The sequence below is a fragment of the Rhinatrema bivittatum genome, chromosome 8 (assembly GCF_901001135.1).
Source record: "Rhinatrema bivittatum chromosome 8, aRhiBiv1.1, whole genome shotgun sequence".
NCBI classification, from domain to species: Eukaryota; Metazoa; Chordata; class Amphibia; order Gymnophiona; family Rhinatrematidae; genus Rhinatrema; species Rhinatrema bivittatum.
Window position 1 is genome coordinate 99,321,144 of NC_042622.1, and position 26,766 is coordinate 99,347,909.

General features: G+C 42.8%; 1 protein-coding gene across 1 annotated transcript in view; it reads right to left on the bottom strand.

Annotated features, from left to right (window-relative positions):
- C5 (complement C5) overlaps positions 1-26,766 on the bottom strand; it is a 128,095-nt gene that overhangs the window by 93,387 nt on the left and 7,942 nt on the right. Inside the window, exons 5-14 of the mRNA XM_029613368.1 lie at positions 25,591-25,682; positions 24,287-24,369; positions 20,515-20,605; positions 18,218-18,323; positions 10,621-10,747; positions 8,884-8,999; positions 8,502-8,702; positions 6,574-6,777; positions 5,593-5,802; positions 3,317-3,466 (exon numbers count right to left, since the gene is read on the bottom strand). Coding sequence (XP_029469228.1) covers positions 3,317-3,466; positions 5,593-5,802; positions 6,574-6,777; positions 8,502-8,702; positions 8,884-8,999; positions 10,621-10,747; positions 18,218-18,323; positions 20,515-20,605; positions 24,287-24,369; positions 25,591-25,682 — 1,380 coding nt within the window. The remainder of the gene's footprint in view (positions 1-3,316; positions 3,467-5,592; positions 5,803-6,573; positions 6,778-8,501; positions 8,703-8,883; positions 9,000-10,620; positions 10,748-18,217; positions 18,324-20,514; positions 20,606-24,286; positions 24,370-25,590; positions 25,683-26,766) is intronic.

A 26,766-nucleotide genomic window follows, 5' to 3' on the forward strand; every position in this document is an offset into this window, starting at 1 on the left:
CTTTAGTTTTTCAACCCTCTACTGAGCACAGACTGCACAGGCTGTCGGCTGAATGAACTTATTAGCACAGGGTCAACAAGAATCACAACCACGACCCATGATCTACTCCTTAATACTCTTCAATGCACAATCCCTATCTAAAAAGACCCCTATTCTCGATGATATCCTAATCAACTGTAAACCAGATATCTGTGCTGTCACTGAGACATGGCTTAAAGACTCAGATACTGCCCTCATTAACCAACTCCCCACCCCCTCATATGAGATTTTCTCTATCCACAGGCCCAAAAAAAGAGGCGGAGGAATCCTCTTGGCAGTTAAGAAACATCTAAATCTCAAACCCACCCGCATAACCTCTCCACCCAAACTTGAAATAGGCCTCTTTAGGTCTGACGCATTGCAAATCTGTTTAGTGTACGCCCCCCCCCCCCCCCCCCCCCCACACTTTCCTCGAGTCTGACCCCTCACCTTTAATTGAATTCCTTATTGACTCAATAAAAACTGACATCCCCTCCATTATCCTTGGAGACTTCAATCTCCATGTAGACTCCTCACCCCTCTCCTCATCATGTGAAACCTTCATTCAGTCCCTTCACGCTATAGGTTTCCAGCAAATTATAGTATCCCCCACACACAAAGCCGGACACACTCTGGACCTGATCTTTATCAATTCTAATGTCCTTGCCCCCTCCACTCCCACTTGTACCCCTGTTCCCTGGTCCGACCATTACCTAATAGAAGGCCTCCTCTCCATCAACGTCCCTCCCCCAAGCAGCAACACTCTCTGCACCACCATAATATCCAGAAAATCCTGTCCTAGTGATGAGCTTGCAGCTGCACTATTGACTTCCTTACCCAGCCTTGTCTGCACCGACCCTGACACAGCTCTGGCATCCTGGAATAACCTCACAGGAGACATTGCCAACAAGCTTTGCCCAATCTCCAAATGAGTCATAAGTACCACCTTGAAAAATACAAAGCCATGGTTCTCTCCAGAGCTAAAGACCCTAAAAAACAATCTCAAGCAAAAGGAGAGAAAATGGCGCAAGGACCCAACTCCACAACACTCCTCCATCTACAAAACTGCTCTACACAGCTACAGACTCTCAACCCAAAAACACAAACGAGATTTCTACTCCAGAAAAATCCACGACTTCAGATTCAACCCCAAAGTGCTTTTCTCCTACATCTCAAGCCTCACCACACCTATCCCCCCCACAATACCCTACTCCGATGCAGCTTCCAAATGTGAAGAACTTGCCAACTACTTCCAGAGTAAAATCTCTAACCTCCTTTCAAGATTCCCCTACCCCACTAACTATACCCCCCACCCCACCCTCCGTCCCTACACCCTCCAAACCCACAATGACTGCCCTCGACTTCACTTCCTCCAAAGAAGTTGAAAACATCCTCAGAAAACTCAAACCTTCCTCCCACCCCAACGACACCATCCCCTCTAAAGCCCTTCTAGCCATCCCTAACTCCATAGCCAGAGCTATAGCATATCTCATCAACTGCTCTCTTGCCCAGGGATCTGTCCCAGACTCACTCAAGCATGCGATAGTCAAACCCCTCCTAAAGAAACCCTCCTTGGACCCGAAAGACTCTGCCAATTTTCGCCCAATCTCTAACCTCCCTTTCATTGCCAAGCTAATGGAAAGAGTTGTTAATTCACAACTCATGGACTTCCTTGAAAATCATGCTATCCTCCATGCCTCTCAATTCGGCTTCCGAAAACACTTTAACACGGAATTGCTACTCCTCTCCCTATCTGACCACCTCCTCAGAGGCATGGGTCAAGGACACAGCTACCTCCTCGCCCTTCTCGATATCTCAGCAGCCTTCGACATCAGCCATCAACACCTCCTGACCCGTTTAGAAAACATTGGCATCACAGGCCTAGCACTCGCCTGGTTCAAATCCTTCCTATCAAACAGGAAGTTCTCTGTTAAAATTGGCAACACCACATCCACCCCCCACACCTTGCATCAAGGAGTCCCACAAGGTTTATCACTTTCATTCACCCTCTTTAATGTCTACATCACCCCACTCTGCCAACTTCTCACCGATCTTAAACTAAAATTCTATCTCTACGCTGATGATGTACAGATCATCATCCCCATCCACAACTCCATTTCTGACGCCTTAAAGCACTGGGAAAGCTGCCTCGCGGCCATCAACTCTCTGCTCACCAACCTCCATCTTGCTCTCAATACAAATAAAACTGAACTCCTGGTTATCTCCTCCCAGGCCTCCCCCCCCAACTATTGATCCGAAACTCAACCCTCCCACAGCACAACCTTCTGTAAGGGACCTAGGAGTTCTCCTTGATCATCAACTAAACGTGAAAAACTACGTAAACTCCATTCTCAAAACAGGTTTCTTCAAATTAATGTACTTAAAAAGCTCAGACCACTTCTATACAACCAAGACTTCCGTACAGTGATCCAAGCCACCATACTTCCTAAACTGGATTACTGTAATGAACTCTTCCTAGGGCTCCCCTACTCTACTATAAAATCTCTACAAATGCCACAAAACGCCACAGCAAGACTTATCGCAAATACCCGTAAACATGAACATATCACCCCCATCCTTAGAGACCTCCATTGGCTCCCCATCCCCGCCTGCATTCACTATAAGACATTGACCATAGTACACAGATCTATTCATGCCCACAACTCCAAATGGTTAGACATTCCTTTCAATGCTCCCCACTCCACCGACCCACCAGAACTGCAAACAAAGGCACCCTACTTGTACCCTCACTGAAAATAGCCCATTTTTCCTCCACACGCGACCGTGCCTTCTCAATTGCTAGTCCCGTCCTCTGGAACTCCCTGCCACCCAACCTGCATCTTGAACCATGCATGATTAAATTTAAAAAGTATCTAAAAACCTGGTTATTTACACGAGCTTATCCAGAATAGATCTAAAAGAGCATATCCAGAATAGTTTTTCCCATCTGTCAGCCCAAAAGCCCCTCACAATGTGATTATTACGTGCCTTATGTTAAGGTTTTCTAGTTTTGTTTTTTAATCTTTATTTCCATACTGCTTCTTGTTACCCCCCCTCCCAGTTGTCAACTCCCTGTTAATATGTATTTTCCAAGCTTAAAAGTTCGAATGTAAACCGGTATGATGTCCCCCACTAATACCGGTATATAAAAGTCTGTAAATAAATAAATAAATAAATAAATACATAAATAAATAAATATGCTCAGAAAAACAAGAATATTTTGGAACCCATTTCACTAAAATATTCCAGATTTTACATAAAACAGATACAATTATTTCTTAGAAATGCACCACTTAACTCTTTCCATGGGCCTCTTTTTTCTTCTTGCAATACCATAGATAGCCGTGTCCATTGAAGACAAAGCAATGTATGAGTTTTTCTGGGCTTTAATGTTAAGATTCATACATTCACCAGGCTTGTATGAATTAGCATTTGTAGTCAACGTGACCTGAAAATTAAATTCAAATTTTTTAACAGAGTATATTTTGGAAGTATTTTGGTTTGACAGTTCATTCCAAATTATTACCGAGCAGCTGGGTATTGGTCAGAAATAACTAATAATAACTTACTAATTCAGCTAAAAATGGACAAAATACAGATAATTGATGATTAAATATACTGTGGATACACGCACATTTCTTTCTTTCCTGGGCATACAAGAAGAATTAATTCAATGTGCAAGCAGGCATTTCATGAATAAAAAAATACACAGTATTTAATATCAGTATTTCTGATATCAAAATTGTGGTTTACAGAGACTATTGAAATCTTAAAAAAAAATGTAAGCATTTTAAACAGCTAAAGAGCTCACAAATTTAAAAAGACCAGCATTGATCAGTTCAATGGCAAAAAGGGCGGTCCTCCCTTCTCAATCTGTGAATCATGTACATGGGGAATCAGGGAAAAGACCGCATGATTCCAAAAATATTTATTTTAATTTTGGCTTTTAGAAGCAAGAGTGTATCTATGGAATATACTTCCACATAAGGTAGCAATGAGAAACACATCTGTTTATTAGGATTGAACAAATATCTTAATGGGAAGAAAAACCAAAATATTTTCTGCATATTTTGGTGCAATAAAGTTTGTATGGTAATCAAAAAAGTAGAGCAAGCTGATTAAAGACTGAGGATTTCTTTACTGGAGATATATATATATATATATATATATTCCTCCAGTAGAACTGTAACTACTACCTTATACTATACAAAGGGCCGGATTTTAATATCTATGCCCAATTTTATAACATGCGCACGCAGCCGTGCACATGTTATAAAATTCGGGGTCAGCACGCGCAAGGGGGTGCACACTAGTGCACCTTGCGAGCGCCGAGCCCTAGGTGAGCCCCAATGGCATTCCCCTTTCCCTCCGAGGCCGCTCCAAATTCGGAGTGGCCTCGGAGGGAATTTTCCTTCGGCTCCCCCCACCTTCCCCCACCTTCCCCTCCCTTCCCCTATCTAACCCGCCCCCCAGCCCTACTCAAATACCCCCACTTTTATATTATAAGTTGTGCCTGCCTCCGGGCAGGCGTAGGTTGCGCATGCCAGCCCGACGGCTGGCCCGCGATCCTGGGCACAGCAGCAAATGGCCGCTGTGCCTGGAGCCTCCGGCCATGCCCCCGCCCCGTCCCCGGATCGCCCACCATGCCCCGCTCTTTTTTTCAAGCCCCGGGACATATGCGCGTCCCGGGGCTTTATGCGCACTGCTGGGCCTTTTAAAAATAGGCCCGGCATGCGTAACCCCCGCGACGCGCGTAAATACGCCTGGATTTACGCGCGTAGGCTATGAAAATCTGCCCCAAAATGTTCTTTATACTACGATATAGTATGAGTCTTTACACAATTCGAGGTACATTTTAAGTTCTGCATGCAGTACACAGGTGTGTGCATTTGCCAGCATGCACACATGGCCACAGCAATTTTATAACATCTGCGCGCATTATAAAATAGATTATATGCGCATACATGAGCATATGATTTTATACTGGCACACATAATGGCATGCAAATGCTACCTCAAGCGCATAAGTGGAGGGAATTTTAGTAGCTACACGCACCAACGCAATAGCCTTTTTTCCCAGTTTGCTCCCAGTTCACCCCAGTAAAGGAGAGGACTTTCTACTCCACCTAGCTAACTTGCCTTCCTTTTACTCTATTACCCCTGATCCTTAAAACCCCGCTGTCTAGCCTATCTATTTTTTGTTACATGACTTACATACCATCCATAGCAAAAGTAAAGTTACGCAGTAGGGTACCCTGGTGTGTGCTGGTGCATGTAAATACATACGCGCTGAATTCATGCCTGCCCGTGCCCTGCCCAGACCATGCCCACTCCCCACCCCTTTTTTCAGAAAAAAAGTTTTGTGCGCATAATGGAAAATATGCCTGTGGTTGCAGGCCTTTTGAAATCTGTGTGTATCTCCCAGTTTTGGCACACGTAAGGCTTTTAAAATTGACCAGTTTCTGAGTATAGTGGCAAACAACATCAGCAAAGGTCCATAGATGTTATCAATCATGAATTCCTTTTGCCTTTTTGTTACTACACACCTAAACAATTGGCTTTTTACTGCTCCTACCTTTAAGCTATTTACACATTTCTCTTCTATGTTCATCCAGATAGAGTCTGCAACTAATTCCGCAGTTTGTTCACTGGTGACAATGTAATAAACAAGGAGACGAGCTGAAGGAACCATTTCCTTGGTTGTCTCAATGTTTAGGCTCTGAAATACAGAATCTTCATATCTATCCACTGTCCCGTGCTTCACTATTTTACCCTTGGATAGAACCTGCAGAAAAAAAAGATACTATTCATTATGATGGAACACAATACAGAGGTAATGAAAGAGCTCAACAAGTGTTCATAGGCGCACTTCGTTTTGGTCAGGATGGTCTTGTCTGTGTGTCTTGACTAGATAGCAAGCTCCATGTAACAGGGACTGTCTCTTACGTGCATTTTAACAGTGCTGTGTACATATAGTGGTGCTATACAAATGAAAAGTTGCCATGGGAGTAGTATTGTTGGCAAAATGGGATGTAGCATGACAAATCTAAGCACCTTAATTTCCATGGAAATCTTATCGGTGGAAAAGTCTTTCTGTACTTTGTACCCATGGCAATTTCCATAAGGAAAGTACCTGTACCTGGGCAGATGATTTGAAAATTGTCTCCCACCTAACAAAGTTCCAAACCCTCAATAGTTAACAGGCAAGAAGTGGTAATTGTTCACCCCTGTCTATTGTAATAATGTGATCCTGTGTTATTTGTTTTATTGTATTATGTGTTACTCATTTTATGTATTGTAGGACCACCTGGAGCTGTATTAGACAGGTGGCATAAAAATGTAAATTATAAATAAATGTCCCCTATTACAAATAGTACCTGAAGAAGAATTTAGGAAGACCTGTCTTTTTAGCATCAGTTCTGTGTTTTTTTAATCATTTAATCATTTGTTTTTTGTTGGTACAGATCAGTAACACAAAGGAATAGGGGAAGACTTGCTCTCGTCTTGCCAATGGGACATTTAAAAGCCATGATGGTACAATGTATCATCTACTTACCAGATAGCTGTAGTGTTTTATTTTGTGTAGGTTCGGACTCCTGGGATACACGTTAATGTTTAGATATTCACCCACATGTAGCAGTTTATACTTCACTGCCCAGTCAATGTACAGGTAGCTTTTGCTTAAAGATGCATACGTTTTCGCTGTGTATTCAGCCGATACCTGGCTCTCTTCTGGGAGATGGCTGTCTGCAGTTTTTATCTAACACCACATGGAAAAAATTTGTACTTCTTAAAAATGTGGTAGATGAGAAACTAGAGAAATACAAAAACTGCTTGGTGGACTGTCCACCAGATCTACAGCACAATGACAAAATAATTCCTTCCTGAACCTCAAATATGGTGATAAGCTTAGGTCCTCCATATCAACAATTTTCCTTTTCTTCAGCTAGATCTTGTCCAATATTCTTTTGGACTTATTTGGTATTATAGCCATGGTTACCTCTATTGGCAAAAATCTCCATATTTTCATCATACTTTAAATGAGATAAACCTTCCTCCGAAAGTGATAAAATCTATTTTTCCTTAGGTAACCTTGTCTTGGTTGTTGGTCCCAAGATAAAGGGGCAGATTTTAAAAGCCCTACGCATGCCGGGCCTATTTTCAAAAGGACCGGCGGTGCGTGTAAAGCCCTGGGATGCTTGTAAGTCCCGGGGCTTGAAAAAAGGGGCGGGGAGGGGGCGGGGAGGGGGTGTAGCCAGAGGCCTCCGCATGGCTGCTGGGCCTGGGATGGCACGCTGGCAGTTGGCCGGCACGCGCGAAAAGAAAAAAAAAGGAAACGGTAGGGGAAAGGGCAGGGGAGGTAGGGGAAATGAAGGGAAGGTGGGGTGGGGTGGGGGGGGTAAGGAAGTTCCCTCCGAGGCTCTCCGAGGCCTGGGATGGAACAAGGGAAGGCAGCGCAGCTCGGATAGGGCTCGGCGAGCGCAAGGTGCACAATTGTGCACCCCTTGCGCGCGCCAACCCTGGATTTTATAACATGCGCGCGGCTGCGCGTGCATGTTATAAAATTGGGCGTACATTTGTGCCTCCCTGGGTAGTGCGCACAAATGTACGCAGCGCGCGTACGTTTTAAAATCTGCCCCAAAATGATCACCAATATGATCCCGTGTGGTCCATGAATAAATATGTACAGTATAGTTAAGTTGCCTTTGAAGCCTTTTTTATTTCATGGGAATACAGTCCCATTATGGGTGATCTTTCAGTCCACCTAAGCCCAACGGTCCCCTTAATTAACTTGGGGCAGATTTTAAAAGCCCTACGTGCGTATATCCAGGTGGATGTACACGTGTAGGGGGGGTTACATGCACAGGGCCTATTTTCAAAAGGCCCGGTGGCGAATAAAGCCCCAGGACGCGTGTAAGTTGTAAGCTTGAAAAAATGGGCGGGGTGGGGTGGGCCAGAGGCCTCCGTATGGCCGCTGGGCCAGGGGATCACACGCCGGCACTCGGCAGGCGTAACTTCCACAACAAAGATAAGGGGGGGTTTCGGGCTGGGGGGCGGGACAGGTAGGGGAAGGGAGGGGAAGGTGGTGGTGGGGGAACGGGCAAAGCCAGCTGGTCTCCCCGAGGGCTCGGCGCGCTCAAGTTGCACAAGTGTGCGCCCCCTTGCGCGTGCCGACCCCTGATTTTATAACATGCGCGCGGCTGCGAGTGCATGTTATAAAATCAGGCGTACATTTTAAAATCTGCCCCTTAGATTTCTCATACTTTTTCTAACATTTGTAGATCTTTTTTTGAGGGTAGGTAGCCAAAACTGAGCCCAATGATCCAAACATAAGTTGTCATAAAGGAGTCTGATTGGTTTTGTTGGGAAAATGAAAGGGGAGGTGGGAGGAGTACATTCTGATCCTGATGGAGCTCAGATATAGTCATCTTGTATACATGTTACACATTATTCATAGGATAATACTGGAAGAACTGGACCCACTTTAAAGGTCAGTGTGTTGGTATTGGCTGGAATATTAAGAATGAATAATGCCATTCCATCGTCCACTGATGTTATTGTATTTCCTGCATCCTGGCTCTCATCCACCAGAAGGGTCTCTTCATAGTCCGCAGTGAATGATGTTGAGATCAAGGTTACTGGGATCCTTCCTACTGGCTTCTCTGATGTATCCTGCACCTGCACCTGTTCATTGAAACATAACAATCGGTGTGGCAGATTTATTTCCCCTAATTTCTCACCGTGCAAAAAAATATTGCTCCAGATTTATCAAAGAAAATATCTAACTATTAAATGAGACGTGCTTTTGAAAATGAGATCTAAACATGATTGTACCAGAGCATGTAATAAGGTTACACTAACTAACCTTAATGTGAAAGGGAAGGCCCGGCCTGACAAACAGTGGTGTGGCCATCAGCTTTAGGGTGTATGGAGATAAGACATATTTAACATCTGCAAATTCACTTTCTTCAGAATGTCCACCTGCCAGAATGCAAAGGGGTAAATTATTAGAGCATTTCTAAACTTTTCTACAAAAAATTATTTACGTGAAATACAATCCAGACACAATGTCAAAAGGCAAACAGCTCAAGTTTTCGTTCATCTGTGTGCTGCACAAGTGCAAGTTACCAGTTATCATCTTACTCACTAGGGTTATTGATGGCATTGGAGAAATCCAACTATTTCTAAAGTTTTAAACAATTATAATTGAACTTATGCACTCATGAGAATAAATGGGAGATGGGGGGGGAAGCAGAGAAATTGATTTCAAAACTATGGTGCTCTTAAAAGAAGGAGCATTGAATAATTCAACAAAAATAATTTACAAAATAAAAATATATGATGCACTTAATGGAAGTGTTTAGGATAAGAAAAATCCTTTTTAAAATGCAAAGACTCTTTAAGTTGTGATTGTAAAAATTAGCACTTATTTGAGTAAAATAGCATATACGCAGGTATTAGCTATTTTAGAAATTGCAATATACATGTGTAAATCAAGGGCCGCAAGTAAATTTGCACATGTAAAAATGGAGCGGGCTAGGGCATTCTGTGGAGAGGCTAACATTTACTCAAATAAATTGATATTTTATAAGCAATTTATGCATGTATATGTGTGCTCAATATCTGATGTAAATGATCATAGACATCTTAAAAGTGAAAAAATGACTGGGTGAGGGGTTTGGGTGAAATGGGGGGACATCAGGCTGAAGAGTTAGGAGGGCTTTCACAAGCTACAGATGAACTGGGTGAACTGGTAGACTAATTGGTAAAACTTGTTAGTTCATTGCGGATGCATGTTAGAAAATCTCTTGACTTACACCTGTAAAAGCCAGCTTACAGGATATAAATGCAACTAAAGAAAGTGTGTTGAATTTACTCACTTGTCTCTTTAAAATTTGATGTTAAAATATGCAGGTATATCATTTATGCACACTTATCCAGCTAAATTCCAATTTACCTGGTTAAGTAGCGCCTTCGCCGCTACTTGGACAAATTTGAACTTATCCGGACAAGTAGCAGCACTTATCCAGACAAGTTCCAACTTACACAGCTAAGTAGCAGTCTGAAAAGCACTACTTGTCCATTTAAGTAGCGGTTTCTGGACTTATTCGGCTAAGTAAGATAGCCAGATAAGTTTAAAAAAAGGTACTACTTAGACGGATAAGTCTTAAAAAGCTACTTATCCAGCTAAGTCAGATAGTGAGATATCTAACCTTATCCAGCTATCTGATTTAGCTAGATATATAGGGGTACATTTTCAGGCGTTAATTTCTGAAAGTAAAATGTGCGGCTTGGCTGCACATTTTACTTTCTGTATCGCGCTGGACTAACTAATAGGCCCATCAACATGCATTTGCATGTTGCGGGAGCTATTAGTTTCGGGGGGGGGGGGTTGGACATGCGTTTTCCTTGCGCTATTACCCCTTACTGTATAAGGGGTAATATTAGCACATGGAAAACACGCGTCTAGACGGGGGCTAACGGTGTGCTCAGCCTGAGCGCACCGTACTGAATCGGCCTGAATGACAGGAATTCTTTCTTAAAGTCCTAGTTATAGCAGCCTCACCATCTCCAGCCTTTCCTGTTTGTTTGTTCTTTTTACCTGAAGACTCCAACACTGAGGCAGTAATATATAGGTAGCAACCATCCAGATCTTCCAGCTGCGCATACCCTATTTCTTTAACTGCCTTTTTGCTGTTAAATGTGACCACGGCTACACCATTGGACATCTGGTAATGAAGAAAAGTCATAAAGAACCATGGTTTGAGATAGTGTTAGAGAGAAATTTGTGTTCATTGACAGAAGTATTGAAATAAAAAGTCAACAACTGGTAGGCATAGTTGCGCCCTATGCCATCAGGGGCTGAGTCCTACATTGATAACTATGTATCACAAAACTATTATTCTATCATATGGCTCTAGTGACATCATAGAAAATCATAATGAGGAAAGTACATGTGGTTTACGATATCATCACGACCTTCACAGTGTTGTTGAGAATACATATATAAAGAGCAGTAGGATACTATATTTAATACCTATTTGTAGCTCCCCACCATTCCTTTGGATATGCATTTTACCCTGTTGTCCTTTTACCTTCTACTTGCCTCTTTGTGAATATATACTTACATGCCATTTAAACTTTTTAAGCTGTCAAATAGGTGAATTTTAAAAGCCCGGTGTGCACCAAAACCAGGAGATACACAAGTATGTCTGGCCCGCACACACTAAGCAGATTTTAAAAGCTGCCCATGTATGTGTGTATCTCTCTGTATGCACACAAGTGAGAAAGCCCAGAACAGGAGCGGGGCATGGGTGTGGTCTGAGTGGGGCAAGGGCAGAACGTGGGCATTCTGGGACTTTAACCTGAAATATGAGCGTATTTACGTGCAGAAGCACGTGCCAGGGTCCCCTGCCATGTAACTTTACTACTGCTATGGATGGTGTGTAAGTAATACAACAAAAACAAAAAAAAACTAGGCTAGTCAGCAGGGTTTCAATGGTTGGGGCTAACAGGAAAGGGAGGCTAATAACTTAGGGGGTTTTGGAAGTGCTATTCCTAAAGGGGCAAATCTTTAAACTTACGCGAGGGCGCAGATTTGTTTGCACAACCCGGAGCGAACAAATCTACGCCCGATTTTATAACATGCACGCGCTGCTGCGCGCATGTTATAAAATCCAGGGTCGGCGCGCGCAGAGGAGTGCACAATTGTGCAACCTGCATGCGCCGAGCTGAGCAGACTGCCTCCGTTTCCTCTGAGGCCGCTCCGAAATTGGAGCAGCCTTGGAGGGAACTTTTTTTTTGGTCCCCCTCACCTTTCTCTCCCTTCCCCTATCTAACCCCCCCCCCCAGCCCTAACTAAATACCCCTCCTACCTTATTTTATGGAGTTATGCCTGCCTCTGGCGGGCGTAACTTGTGCGCGCCGCCGGCTCCCTACCCCGGCACAGGCCGCTGTGCCAGAGCAGTCGACCCCGTCCCTGGACCGCCGTCACGCCTCCTTCCCCGCCCACAGACTGACCACGGACTGCCACCACACCCCAGACATGCCCCGACCCACCGCCATGCCCCAGGACACGCCCCGGCCAGCCCCTTATTCGAAGCCCCGGGACATACGCGCGTCCCGGGGCTTGCGCGCGCCGCCAAGCCTATGCAAGATAGGCTCAGCGAGCGCAGGGGGAGCTTGGGGCAGGTTTTCTGGGGTTACGCACGTATCTTATGCGTGTACCCCTTTGAAAATCTGCCCCAAAGTGAATGAACTGAGAAAACTAGTAATGGCGTTGGCATGCTTCCCTTATAAAATCCCCCCCCCCCCCTTTACCCAGTAGAGGCGGCATTTACACGCATATGTGCGCGTCCATATAAACTTGTGCACACGTTTGCGCATTCAGCCTATCTTATATCATGCGCACGAATACTCAAGCACGTTATAAATGGCTGCGTGCTTTGGCACGAGCTGGCATACACGCATACACGTGCACCCACGCGCTGTATCAAAGTTACCGTCACAGTGTAGTAATTTTATAGATGTGATATCACATCAGTAGTTCTGAGGGAATCAATGATTAATGAATCAGGGTAAGCAAATACATAGTACTCACATGGCTAAATGTGAATTTTCAGTCTATACTACTAACATACAGCAGAAACATTTGAGCATAAATGCTCATTAGAATAAAATGTTTGCAAGAACTGAGAAGATCTTTAAATTTGTATGCTTCAAAAAGTGGCCAAGCTGAAATATTCTGCTGTAGAAATAGCCTCGTGGTTAGAGCAGTGGACTACGAACCAGGAGACCAGGGTTTGAGTTCTGCTGTTGCTCCTTGTGACCTTGGGCAAGTCACTTTACCCTCCATTGCCTCAGGTACAAAACTTAGATTGTAAACTCTCTGGGGATAGGGAAATATCTACAGTACCTGAATGTAAACCAATGTTATATCTCAGATTGAATGTCAATAAATATGAGGTCAATATTCAAAGCATGTTCAGCACTATTTAGCCAGATAAACGGAACTTTTGTGGCTAAGTAGAGATCCTTGAATATGCGCCCACGTTCAGCGGCCGCCACTTAGCCATATAAGTCCCTTGTACGGCTAAAATGTTAAGCTACATAACTTGTGGGTGAGCAGTGGGTGGATCAGGGCAAAGTGAGATAGCTGGACAACTTATGCGGCTAACTTTCGATATTCAGACTTAGCCACATACATTGTACAGCTAAGCTAGATGTGCTATAGTGCGGGTCTAACCTTAGCTGGCTAGACTTATCTGGCTAAGCGCTCAGTTATACGCATATATTCAGCAGGATAGCCGTGCGACTAAATATATATTGTAACTTAGCCGGATAAGTTCTAACTGGCTAAGGGGGTCGTTTTCTATCCTTATCGCATGCGAAAAGGGACTTTTCGCGTGTGATAGCTAGATAGGGGCGGAGTCGGGACCGGAAGAGGAGAAGTTGGGGTGGCGTCGGGGTGGATATGGCGGAAACTTCGCTGGTGGTGATAAGATAAGACCCGTTGTCGCCGCCAGTAGTACGCCCAATAGCACCACCTTTCACAGTGGCACTATTGGGTGCGAAAGCCGGCAGCGATAACACCGCGGTGGTGCTATCGCTGCCGGTTTTCGCAGGCCCGCTCCCGCTTCACCCCTCCCCCCCGCCCCCCATTACCGCGGGATTCAGAAAGCCGTGAGCCATTAGAAAATCCAGGCCTAAGTTACTTAACTGGCCAGTTTTGAATATTGACTCCACTATATACAGTACAGTTTATATATAACTTAAAATAATTTTTTAAAATTCTAAAATCCTATGCTTTCATATGAAAGTTGTGACACTGTCAAAAGAAGTGGACCCTTGTGGCTTCGGCATGGTTGGTGCCACCTAGTGAGCAAACTAATTAGGCCCACACTGGCAGCTGCCAGAGAACCCCATAGGCAGGACTGGCTGGAGCGTCACCTATATTAGCCGCCTCCCCCACAGGTTGAGCCCTTGGGTTCTGGCAGCTGGCAGGACTTAGGTGGGGCTCTGGGGCTAAGCTGAGTTGGAGTCCAATCTGAGAAAAGGTCATGGCAGGTAGCAGACAACAGAACAAGTAACAGGCCAGAGGTTGAGGCAGGTAGCAGACAGCAGAACAAGTAACAGGGTCAGCAGGTAGCAGATAGTAGAAGGTCAGGGCCCAGGCCAGGGTCAGTATCCAGGTAGACTGTCCAAGACAAACAGCACAGACAAGACAGACAAGGCCAACAGGACAAGCATGGAAGGGAAATAAGCAGGACCAGGAGCAAGGGCATGCAGGCAAGGAACCAGACAAAAAACAGAGCACAGGGAAGGAAGGAAAATCCAAGGAAATAAACCAGGAACGCAGAATAATATGGCACAAGGCAAGAACAAGAGAAGGATAGCAACACACACTGGACTGCATGGGCAACAGGAAATCTGTTGCTGAGACGCTGGCTGGTTACAAAAGACTTCCTTATATACTCCTGGAGGATGTGACATCATTAGCCAGCACCACAGTAAGTCTTGGCTAGGGGACCTATAAAAGCAATCCAGAGTTGGAGGAAGCTTTATTTCAGATCCTTGGAACAGCATGCCGATGGAGACTGTGCCAAAGTCACTTTGGATCAGAGGTGATGGGCTTAACAAAAGTGCAGTAAACAAAAAGGGGATGAATTAGCACAAGTTTGAAACTTGTGAGTGTTAGCACCAACTGTCAAGGCTTCAATATGCAGTAAAGAGATGAACTCTGACCTCTAATGGAGTCCATCAGAAGCCAAGGACAATAACTTTCAAACAAGCGCACAGGTGCTCTGTCGCATGTGCATCAGCGCGGACCCAGATATGCAGCCATCTTATAACTTACGCGTGTATATGTGTGCAGGTTACAAAATAGCCTGACTGCACGCATATGTATGCTCAATTTTAAATCGGTGTGCACTTATGTGCATAAATCCCGTTTCTACCACATAAGTCAGGGAATTTTAAAAGGCGCATGTGCCCACGCCATTGCCAGTTTCACCAGTTCATCCACTAGTTTCTCCAATTAACAGCTAGGTCCTCCAAACCCACCTGGTTTGATAGTATGAACTTCCCCCATTTCCCCCAGACCCTTCAAACCCCTGAGAAATAACTCTGTCTGCTTATATTTTAACTTACACCTCATCCCTAGCAGAAGTAAACTTACACACCACTGGATCTGAACTCGTGCCCAGGCACGTAAGTATTAAGGGACAGGTCTCTTAGCCACACCCTGAAACACCCATGCTCCACCGAGAGCATTCCCAAGCCCCGCCCTTTTTTGAAAACATTTGAGTTGTGCGCGCAACAGGAGATATGCGCTTATCTGAATGGCTTTTAAAATTTGGTCAACACACACCAACCCAACTTTGTGCATGCATCCCCCAACTGATGCGTGCCGGGCTTTTAAAATTCACCTCTATGTGAGCCCACCATGCTCTAACATGATTGGGAGACGGTGGGGGAGGAGGGTCAGACTTCCCTTTGCAAGCTCCAAATTATGGATAAAATAATATGCTCAAACGGGCGAATTTTAGTTCTCCCGCGCGCGCAAAATATGGGGTTTACGCGCGCGGCCAGGCCTTGTGCGCGCTGCGCGCATTTTAGAAGGGGCCTGGCTGCAAGCATAACCCTCGTTACGCGCAAAAGAGATGGGCCGAAGAAAAGGGGCAGTCTGGGGGGTGGGGCAGTCTGGGGGGCGGGGAGAGGTGGGGAGGGGTTGGGTTTGAGCTGCCGGTACAGCAGCCATTTGCCGCTGTGCCCGGGGAATCGAGCTGGCATAAGTTCTGAAAAAAGAAAAAAAAAAAGGTAGGTGGTTTTCAGGAGTCAAGGAGGACAGGGAAAGAGGGAGGGAGTATGGGCAGGGGCTAGGGAGCGGACTGAAAGGGAACTGGGGAAGGCCACGATGCGTCGCCGCGTGAATTTTGCAGTATTCCACCCCCCTTGCGAGTGCCAGCCCAGATTTTATAACATTCACCCACACATATGTTTAAAAATCTACTCCAAAGTTTTGAAATGTGCTATTAATTTCAATGTGACCATCTGTCCTGCCTGTCAAAGGAGCTGTCCAGGCAATGGTGCTGAACAGCAGTGAAATGCATTTTAATAAATTCTACATGTTTTGATCATGTTAGTTTGGAATTATTATTCAAAAGATCCAGGTGCCTAACTTAAGGAGTTAAGCATTTAGATCTGCATAAATGAAAAATTCTCCAGCTGAGCAACTAAATGTAGGATCCTTAAAAAGTGGATGGGGCCAGGGCATGGAAAGCAAGTTAGGCACTCACCACTGATTTCTAGAGATGTGCTTTCATTTGAAATGAAATGGGAAATTTAAACAAAATTATGTTAAAACCAAAAAATTAAAGAATTAAATTTTGTTCATTTATGTTTCATTTAAAAAGAAAACCCCCTGCCACTAGCTTCGGCCCTGACACCAAGCCCCTTCCTCCCTCACCAGTGAAAATAACAGGGCCACCAAAATTAAAAAAGGAAGGGACCTTGCCCTATGTCCACCACCCTCTCCAATCTAACTTACCTCATCCATGGGGGTCCAGAAGTGCAAATGGGGCAGTCCTCCTGCCCTCCGGGTCCTTACATGAAAATGATGTCTGTACAACAAAATTGTGCCAGCATGTGCCATTTTCAAATAGGGACGCAACAGGAAAATAGTAACTGGTGATCTCTCCTGCCCCACTTGCACTTCTGGGAGACTCTCAGGACAAGACCCCACTGGCTTCTTGAACCAATGTCAGCTCTGAGGTTCAGGAGTGGATTTTAGCCTTTAGACCAACCAAGCACCTAAACTAAGCATAAGGAGTAAGAGAGGGGTCAGGCTCAGAGAGCCTGGTGACATCACCCTAAGCAACATGGATTGGCTGGGGATCAGCTAAAAGGGGGTTTCTGGGAAGCAGGAAGCTGTGCTATTTTCTGAAGGTTTGATTTGATTTCTGTTCTGCCTTTCAGCTACTTCAAAGTGGATTACATTCAGATACTGTAGGGATTTCCCTATCCCCAGGAGGCTCACAATCTAACAGGGTCATTTATCATTTCACGTAAGACCCTAACGCATGCGATAACTCGCGCATTTTTTATTGTGGCGGTTCGGGCTGCTGGAGAGAGAGTTGCAAAAAATAGCGTGGGTGCCATAAATGTATTGTGCATTGTGGGAGCAGGGAAATTAGCCTAACCACGCCCCCTTTTTATTGCAGGTGCCATTTCCACTATATTTATAGCATTTTGATGAATTTAGGGATAATGTTTTACCTGAGGTAATAGAGGGTGAAGTTACTTGAGGTCACAAGGTGCATCTTACTTTTGATTCCAGCTCCTGGCCTGAAGTCAAACTTCTTTTCCAAGCCTGCTTCATTGTGAACCTGCTTCTGAATCCAGTTTCTGGCCTGCAAAGCCAGCTTTCGAGTTAAGCTTGCTTCTGTGCAATCTGTTCCTGATTCTAGATCTTGGCCAGCAAGACAGCGTACTACTCAAACCTGCTACTGTTCCTTTATGTAAACTTCTGGACTCCGACTGTCTCCAGCCTGTCCTAAGTCTATGCCCTATAGCCATGCTCAATGTCTGTGAGTATCTGGAGAGCGAGAACCTGACAGGGGCCTTAAATTTTTCAATTTTGGATGCACTGTATTTCCAAAGGAGAGGGAAGACCTTCTTTCCTTTCCTTTTACTTTTCATTTCTGGTTTTGTTTTGTTTTTATTTTGTTCATATATTTCATTTCAAATTAAACAAAATAAACATCAAATACAATTTTTAAAAATGAAAAAACAAATGAACATAATGAAAATCTAAACAAAACAAAAAAATAGAAGTTCATATGCCTACTGATTTCCAGTGCTAGCTGCCTCACCAAGGTTCTTATATTTAAGAGAAGAAATAGCTGGCCTAAATATAGGCCTCTACGTTTTCAGGACTTAAGTTTGACAAATTTTCAGCCTACAACCTAGGCAGTTAAGTACAGCTGAAATATTGCCAAACTTTAGGTACCTACAACTGTAACACCTAGGTCAAGTGCTCATCTTCCTCTGAAAACAGGCCTCTACATGTCCTTTTGGCATTTGCTAATATTGTACTGTGGTGCCCCACATGAGAGAGATGGGATTTTTTCCCTCAGCCTGCCTCTGAGTTGGCCAAGGTGAAATACCTTTTAAAAATAATGAAACAGAAGTTTCCTTACGTCGGCTGTTTGTATGGTTCTTGGTATCATCCTTTTAATGCCATTCTCAATTATTCCGTAACGCACGTAAACTTCAGCACTGGAGATCTTCTTGTTATAGAAATAGCTGAGGAAGTAAACAAAGAACATATGTCTTAAAAAAAATAACTTTCCAACTTTAAAAGCATGTTTTCAGTGTATGCTGCAAATTGTTTCTTGTGATCAACTTCAGAGTTATCCTTGCCTAACCTTCATATTGCTGTAAAAAACTTTAAATTTTCCAGTTAATGGGGAAGTTTTCGTGGTTGGCGTTGCTGCAAAGTATGTAGGTATTCTTGTACCCATGCAGCTTGTAGGTGATTTTCAAAGGGAAACTACTCATGGAGCTTCCCTTTGAAAACTTCCTACAAAGTTCTTGGGTACAAAGTGCTCACATAATTGTACTTGCTATTTCTGTGGGCCGTAGAACAGGCAAAACACTGTGTTCATTCATCTGAAAATGCAATTTTAGGTGCGCTGTTTACACCCATGACCTAAACATGACTACAGATAGTTTCATTCAGGGGAATCTGAGGGAGTCAGATAATTACTTAAGTTACTCAATTAAACCCCTAAGAAAACTGTCCCATCATGAAAGAAAATGTCGCCTCCTACATTTTCAATGTATTTGTGCCCTGTTCATGGAAGGATTTATCCTGTTTGTGCCTTTGGCCTGGATTCACCATTCTATCGCAGAATGGTGAATCCAGCGAAAACGGCGGGCCTGTGAACTCCGGAAGCCTTCACACCACCTCGGTGTTTTTGCTGCCAGCTTTTGTACCCAATAGTGCCACCGTGAAAGGTGGCACTATTGGGCAAGCTACTGGCAACAATAACATTACTTAGCTTATCACTGCCAGTGAAGACACCGCCAAGTCCGCCTCCTCGCCGTCCCAACTCCTCCCCTCGCTGCCCCAACTCCGCCCCCAGCATGCTATCGCACGCGAAAAGTGCCTTTTTGCTTGTGTTAGAGGCTTATCGCACTCAATAAGCCTTTGAAAATGACCCCCTTTGTTAGCAATGCTTACACCTTGGTTCTGATGTAACCTTTCTTCAGCAACCTCTTATCAGAAGTGTACAAGATAGGAACCTGAAGCACTCAGTGGTTCAACTTTCTCAGCTTGCCAAGCCCTGTTCTCTGGCTGGCACATGGCAGCCAAAAAATATGTGAACCAGGCCTTTGTCACCCATTCTGCAATTCTCCGAGTGAGGGCCAAATTGCTTCCAACTTTTCTATTCAATAATATGCTTGTAGTTATCAAGCGACTGCTAAAAGTCTACTCAGCTGGCAAAATTCTGCACTGGCTTCATGAAATTGATTGGTGAGAACAAAGGTTAGAGAAACCCAAAGCTTCATCTCAAGCCTGCCAATTTACCTGGGAAATGCAGTGATTTTTTTTTTTCAGCAATACTGCACACCCTATCAAAAGTTACCACTTCTATACTGTTACCACCTGCCTCCTGGAAAAATTAATTGAATCCTTATTTTTTAATCCCACTTCCCGGAAAACCAAGATGAATATCATATGCCACAGTTGACCTGGGTCAGGAGGCAATCCTGTTCCTGTAGCTTGTAACTCCATTTGACAGGAAAGATCAGAAGCTGTGAAGTATGCCAAGCAAGCAGACATACTTTCACCACAATATATGGACAATTATGTTTATTTAATAATCAGTGGTGAATGAAATGCCTGATTCACATTGCAGTGAAAAAAAAAACTGGAATATTGTTTTGGTTTTATTTGCTGGCCCATTTCTTGTTCAGATTTTTGTGGTTGCCACAAACATTTCAAACAATTTAGCAATTGGAAACCTTTTTCCAAGTTATTATTCTGCAGCCAGTCATTTGGAGGTCAATCTTTTGTTTTTCAGATTATTTTGGTAGAGTATAAGTAGGGACCTTCATTTTCAGTTTTTATTTTATTTGCCTTTGAATTTCAACATTATAACAAAATAAATAAGTGTGAAAATGACTTTGTTATAACAAACAGGAGAAAAACAGTAGAAAAGTAATTTTCCATTGATTTTGAAAACAAAGGTATCTAAGTATAAACTGCTATTTGAAGGCATTTGAAAGCCTTTTTCTAAGATATTATTGTGCAGCTGTGTGCTTCCCAATAATAACTTTGAACATCTTCCAAAAATTGTGTGTTTAAAAGGTTGCCACTTGGCAGATCAAAGTCACCTGTAGCTACCAATTAGCAAGTTACAGAATATGCAAAATTACTACACAGCAGACATCTTAAACAATGAACAGAGGATATATTAGAACTTCTTACCTAGATCTTATAGTAATTGTGAAGCTTTCAAATGTCTCATAACTAATTGAGCTCTTTTCTGGCTCTATTGAAATGGAGAATGTTGGCATTGCTGAAAAGAAAGCAAAATTCTCTGCATTTATGCACAATCATTCTTAGACACACCCCTCACTATTCTTGAGCACATTAATTTATCTTAACTTATAAAGCTCAGTGGTAGCATGGAATACGGAGGAATACTTCCTTGGTGGTCATAATGGGAGTAACTTTCAAAAGCTTTCTGTGCATGAAAGTAGCATGTATATGTATAAGTAGTTTAATTTAATTTTAATTTAATTAAAAAATGTATAGCCTGTCACTCCACAGTTCGCAATGTGGTACAATAAATAACATAAATTAAATTATAAAAATTATAAGAACAACATAAATTACATAAGAACAATACAAACTAAAATATTATCAATATATAATACATGCAAACAAATAAAATAAAATAACAATGAACTAAAATGAAGACAATAGAACAAAAAGCCAATATAGGACTCACCACTTAGGCATAAATTAGAACCTGGACATAAGCAGAGAAAAAATACTGCTTGGCTGCTCTGACCCATAAAAAAATGAGACATTCTGGCTAAGACTCAAATCAAAACTTGTTTAAATAGCCAGGATTTTAAAGCTTTTCTAAATGCTTTACTGCTTGTCATCATCTGCAGCTACTCTGTAATGGGTTCCAGCCTGTCACACGTAAATGTCAATGATAAAAAAGAGCAGTTTAGGGGAGATCCAGGGCCAGGTTTGTTGTTTTGTGTCCTTTAGTATTTTATAAGAAACTTACGCACATACATTACCAAACTGGTATGCACGCTTTTACACCTGCTAATTGATTCTCAGAAATGAAATTGCACTTGTCGTTTGTCTGCAGAATTTCGGTGGGAAATCTAGGTGAAGTGGTGGAGAGTCTAGGTGAAGTGGGGAGGTCTGGGTGAACTGATGGAGTTCTTGGAGAACTGGTAATTAAAAGTTTGCGCACAAGAAAGCATTTTCATGAGCAGAGTACATGCATATATCAATAATTTCATAAAATACCTGTCTCTGAACACAAACTCCAGTTTATCAGACTCAAAATTTACAATTATTTAGCAGGTAAATTATATGGGGCAGATTTTTAAAACAGGGCCCGTGGGGTACATTTGTGCCCCGGCGCGCACAAATGTACATTCGATTTTATAACATGCGTGCGCTGCCGCGCGCGTTATAAAATCCAGGGTCGGCGCACGCAAGGTGTGCACACTTGTGCACCTTGCAGGTGCCGAGCCCTAGGGGAGCCCTGATGGCTTTCCCCATTCCCTCCAAGGCCGCTCTGAATTCGGAGCAGAACTTTCTTTTCGCTCCCTCCCACCTTCCCCTATCTAAACCACCCCCCAGCCCTACCTAAATCCCCCCCTACCTTTGTTATCTTCTTTACGCCTGCCTGAGCCAGGCGTGACATGCGTGCGCCAGCCCGCTGCGGTGCACCATCCCCCAGCACAGCCGCTGTGCCAGAGGAATCGGGACAGCCCCCGGATCGCCGCCATGCCCCCCTGCCCCACCCCCTTCCTGCCCCTTTTTCAAAGCCCCGAGGCATACGCGCGACCGCCAAACCTATGCAAAATAGGCTCGGCGCACGCAGGGGCAGGTTTTCGGGGTTAAACGCGTAAGTTACACGCGTAACGCTTTGAAAATCTACCCCTATGTGTATAGTTTTATAAAATAGGTGTAGAAGCTATGTGCTCTTGTATATGAAAAATATTTACATACTTTTGAACATAGGCAGATATGTTGGGGGTGGAGATACACAGTACTTTATCAATTGTGTGACTCCCACAGAACACTTTATAAAACTCAGGCGTAACTTTTGGAGCGCCAACTCATGCATCTATGTGCCTATTTAAGCACACTATTGAAATTTATCCTCAGTACATCCAATAAAGTCAAGCACCAATTGGTGCAGCAACACAGTATGTAAGTGCTCCAATAACTTAAACATCCTCTGCAGTCATAAACACTTTATACCACATTAGTGATGGATAATTATCATTATAAGAAAAGGTAAATATTAAAAATGAGTTACAAAACTGAGCCTACAATCCAAGCTAGAGTATTTTGTGATGGAAGAGGGCAGGGGCCCTGAGAAGGAAGTCGACTGGGAAATTGTAGCATATATAACAACCATCTGAGGAGAAGTTCCCTTTCAATCTTCAAGCTATCAGAAATCCAAAATTAGCACACAGAAGATGCAGTTAATCCTGTTACCGCGATAGTAAGACATTGAGAATTAACTACGCTTCTATGGCCAAGGTCGTGGATGCATATTAACGAAAGAAATTGTCATAATGTAGGAAATGCACATAATTCCACATAATCAAACAGTTTGATATGATAGTTGATAATATTTAGAGCTTCTGATTTTCAGTTAAAACTGAAAACCCTGATAAAATACTCCCAGTATGGAAATTGTCTTTTTTTTTTTTTATTTAACTGGAAAACCCTGAAAAATAGGCCTAACAGCTACCAGCAATAAAATAATCCTTTTTCTTATTAGCAAACTACATAAGAACATAAAAACATAAGATATGTCATACTGAGTCAGACCAAGGGTCCATCAGGCCCAGTATACTGTTTTCAACAGTGGCCAATCCAAGTCACAAGTACCTGGCAAGTACAAGCTTACAAGATTACAAGCTACTATTGCTTATTAATTACCGTCATAGTAATTTATGGATTTATCCTCTAGGAACTTATCCAAACATTTTTTAAACCCAGTTACACTAACTGCTGTAACCACATCCTCTGGCAATGAATTCCAGAGCTTAACTATGCGCTGAGTGAAAAAGAATTTTCTTCGATTTGTTTTAAATGAGCTACTTGTTAACTTCCTGGTCCTTCTATTGTCTGAGAGAGTAAATAACCAAATTACATTATCTTCTTCAAGCATTTTCATGATTTTGTAGACTTCTATCATATCATTCCTCAGTTGTTTCTTCTCCAAACTGAACAGCCCTAACTTCTGGATTGACCACTGTTGGAAACACAATGCTGGGCTTGATGGACCCTTGGTCTGACCCAGTATGGCATTTTCTTATGTTCTTCTTCTTCTTCTTATGTTCTTATGTTCTTTAGCCTTTCCTCATAGGGCAGCTGTTCCATGCCCCTTAACATTTTGGTCACCCTTCTCTACACTTTCTCCAGTGCAGCTATATCCTTTTTGAGATACAGTGACCAGAATTGCACACAGTATTCAAGGTGCGGTCTCACCATGAAGCGATATAGAGGCATTATGACATCCTCCGTTTTATTTGCCATTCCCTTCCTAATAATTCCTAACATTCTGTTTGTTTTTTGATCGCCACAGCACACTGAGCTGACAATTTCAATATATTATCCACTATGACACCTAGATCTCTTTCCTGGATGGTAACTCCTAAGAAAGAACCTAACATTGTGTAACTACAGCAAGGGTTATTTTTCCCTATATGCATCACTTTGCACTTGTCCAATTTAAATTTCATCTGCCATTTGGAAGCCCAATCTTCCAGTCTCTCAAGGACCTCCTGCAGATCATCACAACCCACTTGAGATTTAACTACTCTGCATAATTTTGTGTCATCTGCAAATTTTATCACCTCACTCATCGTATTAAAAAGCACCGGTCCTTTAAAATTATGAAATCAGTTTATTGGAATTTTTCACCCACAAAACAAGTTAACTAACTGTAGATTATTATTAAAAAAAAAATAGCAGCTGGAAATACCGTATTCCTTAACCTCAAATCTGGCCATGCCAGAGGTGGTGAAATCCTTTTTGTAAGCAGCTTCGATTTTCCACTCTCCATATCTAGAAAACAAAGATAGATCACAGTTCTTCTGAAATAGCCACCAACAGCCTTTGAGACAAAATTCTCAGGCAGTGTGCACACCTCAAAACTTGGCCTGTTTATAGGATTTTTATCTGCAACAAGCCACATGGGAAAATTAATTTAGCGATAAACCCTTAAAATGTTGAATCACAGAATTCTTTAATGTATTAATGTATTTGCTAAACATTAAAATACAGCAATCTGATCCATAAAGGCAGAGGATAAGGCAGGGATGGCCAACCCTGGTCCTCAAGAGCCATGAACAGGTCTGGTTTTCAGGATCTCCACAATGAATATGCATGTTATCAGTTTGCATGCACTGCCTCTTAAGGACCAGAGCTGGCCACCCTTGGGTTGAGGCATTCCCATTCATTACTTCCTCCATGTCCTAGCATGCAGTTAGCTGTACTAAAGTCCCAATGCTCCTCTGAAAGTGTATTGGTATATGGGCTACAAATGATCACAGCCACATCCCTTCTTGGATTCAAAGACAGCATTGCAATGAAACAGCTGATTTCTGCCAAACCAGGGACAAAAGCTCTCACATCTTTTCAGGAGGGAGGACACAATTTCATTATATTTATATTTTTGGCTCTAAATCTGAAATAAGACTAATTATTGTTAAGACTCATACTTTTTCGGCATTATCAGTTCTCTAATCCAGCTTTTTTTCTATCAGGCTCCAACATTTGGCATCTGCTCCACCTGGAGCTATGATGCTATGGGCCTTCATTTACATCTACCTGACCCTTTTAACAATTTTAATCAATCTTTCCCTTTCCATGTATCCCAACTGGCAGAATGAGAAGCCTCCGGTTTAGAAGCCCATGCCATGGTTCTCCTCAAAACAAGTGCATTCTTAAAACAGCCACTAGGTGTCACTGTGCACAATGACTGGGACTCTTTCTTCCCAAGGGCCATGATCACAGCTTCTGTAGAATCTCCATGCCCCAGCCTCAACCAGCACAAGCAGAAATTAGGCTTGAATTCAGGTGTCTATGCAGCCCCTGGCTGTTGTGCTAAACCAGTTCAGCTTCATATTATTTACTTTGCAGGTTCTAAAATTTTCAGTTTTAGAAACAGGACAAAGAGAACTTTGAGCTAAAGAAAAAATAAAGATAAACTGTATAAAAATGATGAACACAACCTGCAAACAAAATTGTCTGAGAAGCCAGAAAAAGAAACCTTTATAAATTTACTTTGGGTTGACAGGAATCTTGAACTCAGGAAAAGCTACAATGCCAGTGAAATCCTCAGCCTCAATAATATCCACTTTTACTCCTTCTGGGTCCTTTAAATAAAATCAGAGAAAAAAAAATCTAAATTTATCCATACTTTAAAAAAGAATTCAGCATTGGTATACTATGTCACATAACATGGATGAGAATGTTAACCATTGTTTGTAATTAAAAGCACACTTATTTGAGAAAAAATACAATAGACAGTAAAAACAGTCTTACAATAAAATGAAGTGAAAGCTATGATGAAAGAATTGCTTATATGATTTGTATATATAGATTTTCTAAGAAATATCAATTAGGAATAAAAGCAAATTTAAATTTGTTAACCAGGAAAGCTGGATTAATGCACATGCCTTGTTCTTAAATGGGTCCTGGAGGCACTGGCAGATAATCACGTCGATATTCAGCTCATTTGTATGGCTTAAGTTCAAGACATGGGCAGACAAATGTTGGGATTTAAAAATTCTTGCTTGCTGAATACCTCTGGGTTATTGGACTAAGTAATTAGCTGGATAGCTTTTAGCTGGATAACAACTTCCCAATAGCTGGGTATATTCAGTGGCACTTAATATACTATATAAGTTAGCCAGATAAATATATCTGACTAACTTATCTGCTCCCCACCTGGCTAAATACTAACCTGAATGTAATCTTGCCCAAAATTGCAGACAGAGTCAGTGGGGTCTGAACTCTTGCCCCCAGATTTATCCTCAATCATAATCCAAGGCTCTAACTACATCCTCCTTCAATTTAGAAGAAGTATTCTATTTATTTATTTAAAATGTCTTACATTCCATCTATCACAATCAAAATCGTCCTAAACGGATTACAACTACACGTAAACGTTTTATTAATCACATAACGGGTCATCCATCAAACCGTGATGTGCCGGTATCACGTGTGTTAGGGCCGCACCGCAGCAGTAGAATGCAAATTAGGGGAAGGGGAGGAGTGTGGGCTGGGTTTGGGCAGAGTTAAGTCCTGGCAGCACTGCAGGTGATATAATGTTTTCTACATTACCGCTGGCAGCACCACGGGAAATAACTACACCTTTTCCCGTGATGCTATGGGTGTGAAACTGGGGCTCGACTGCAACCGTGGCGGGCAAAAACGCACTGCCATGATGCAGCCTGT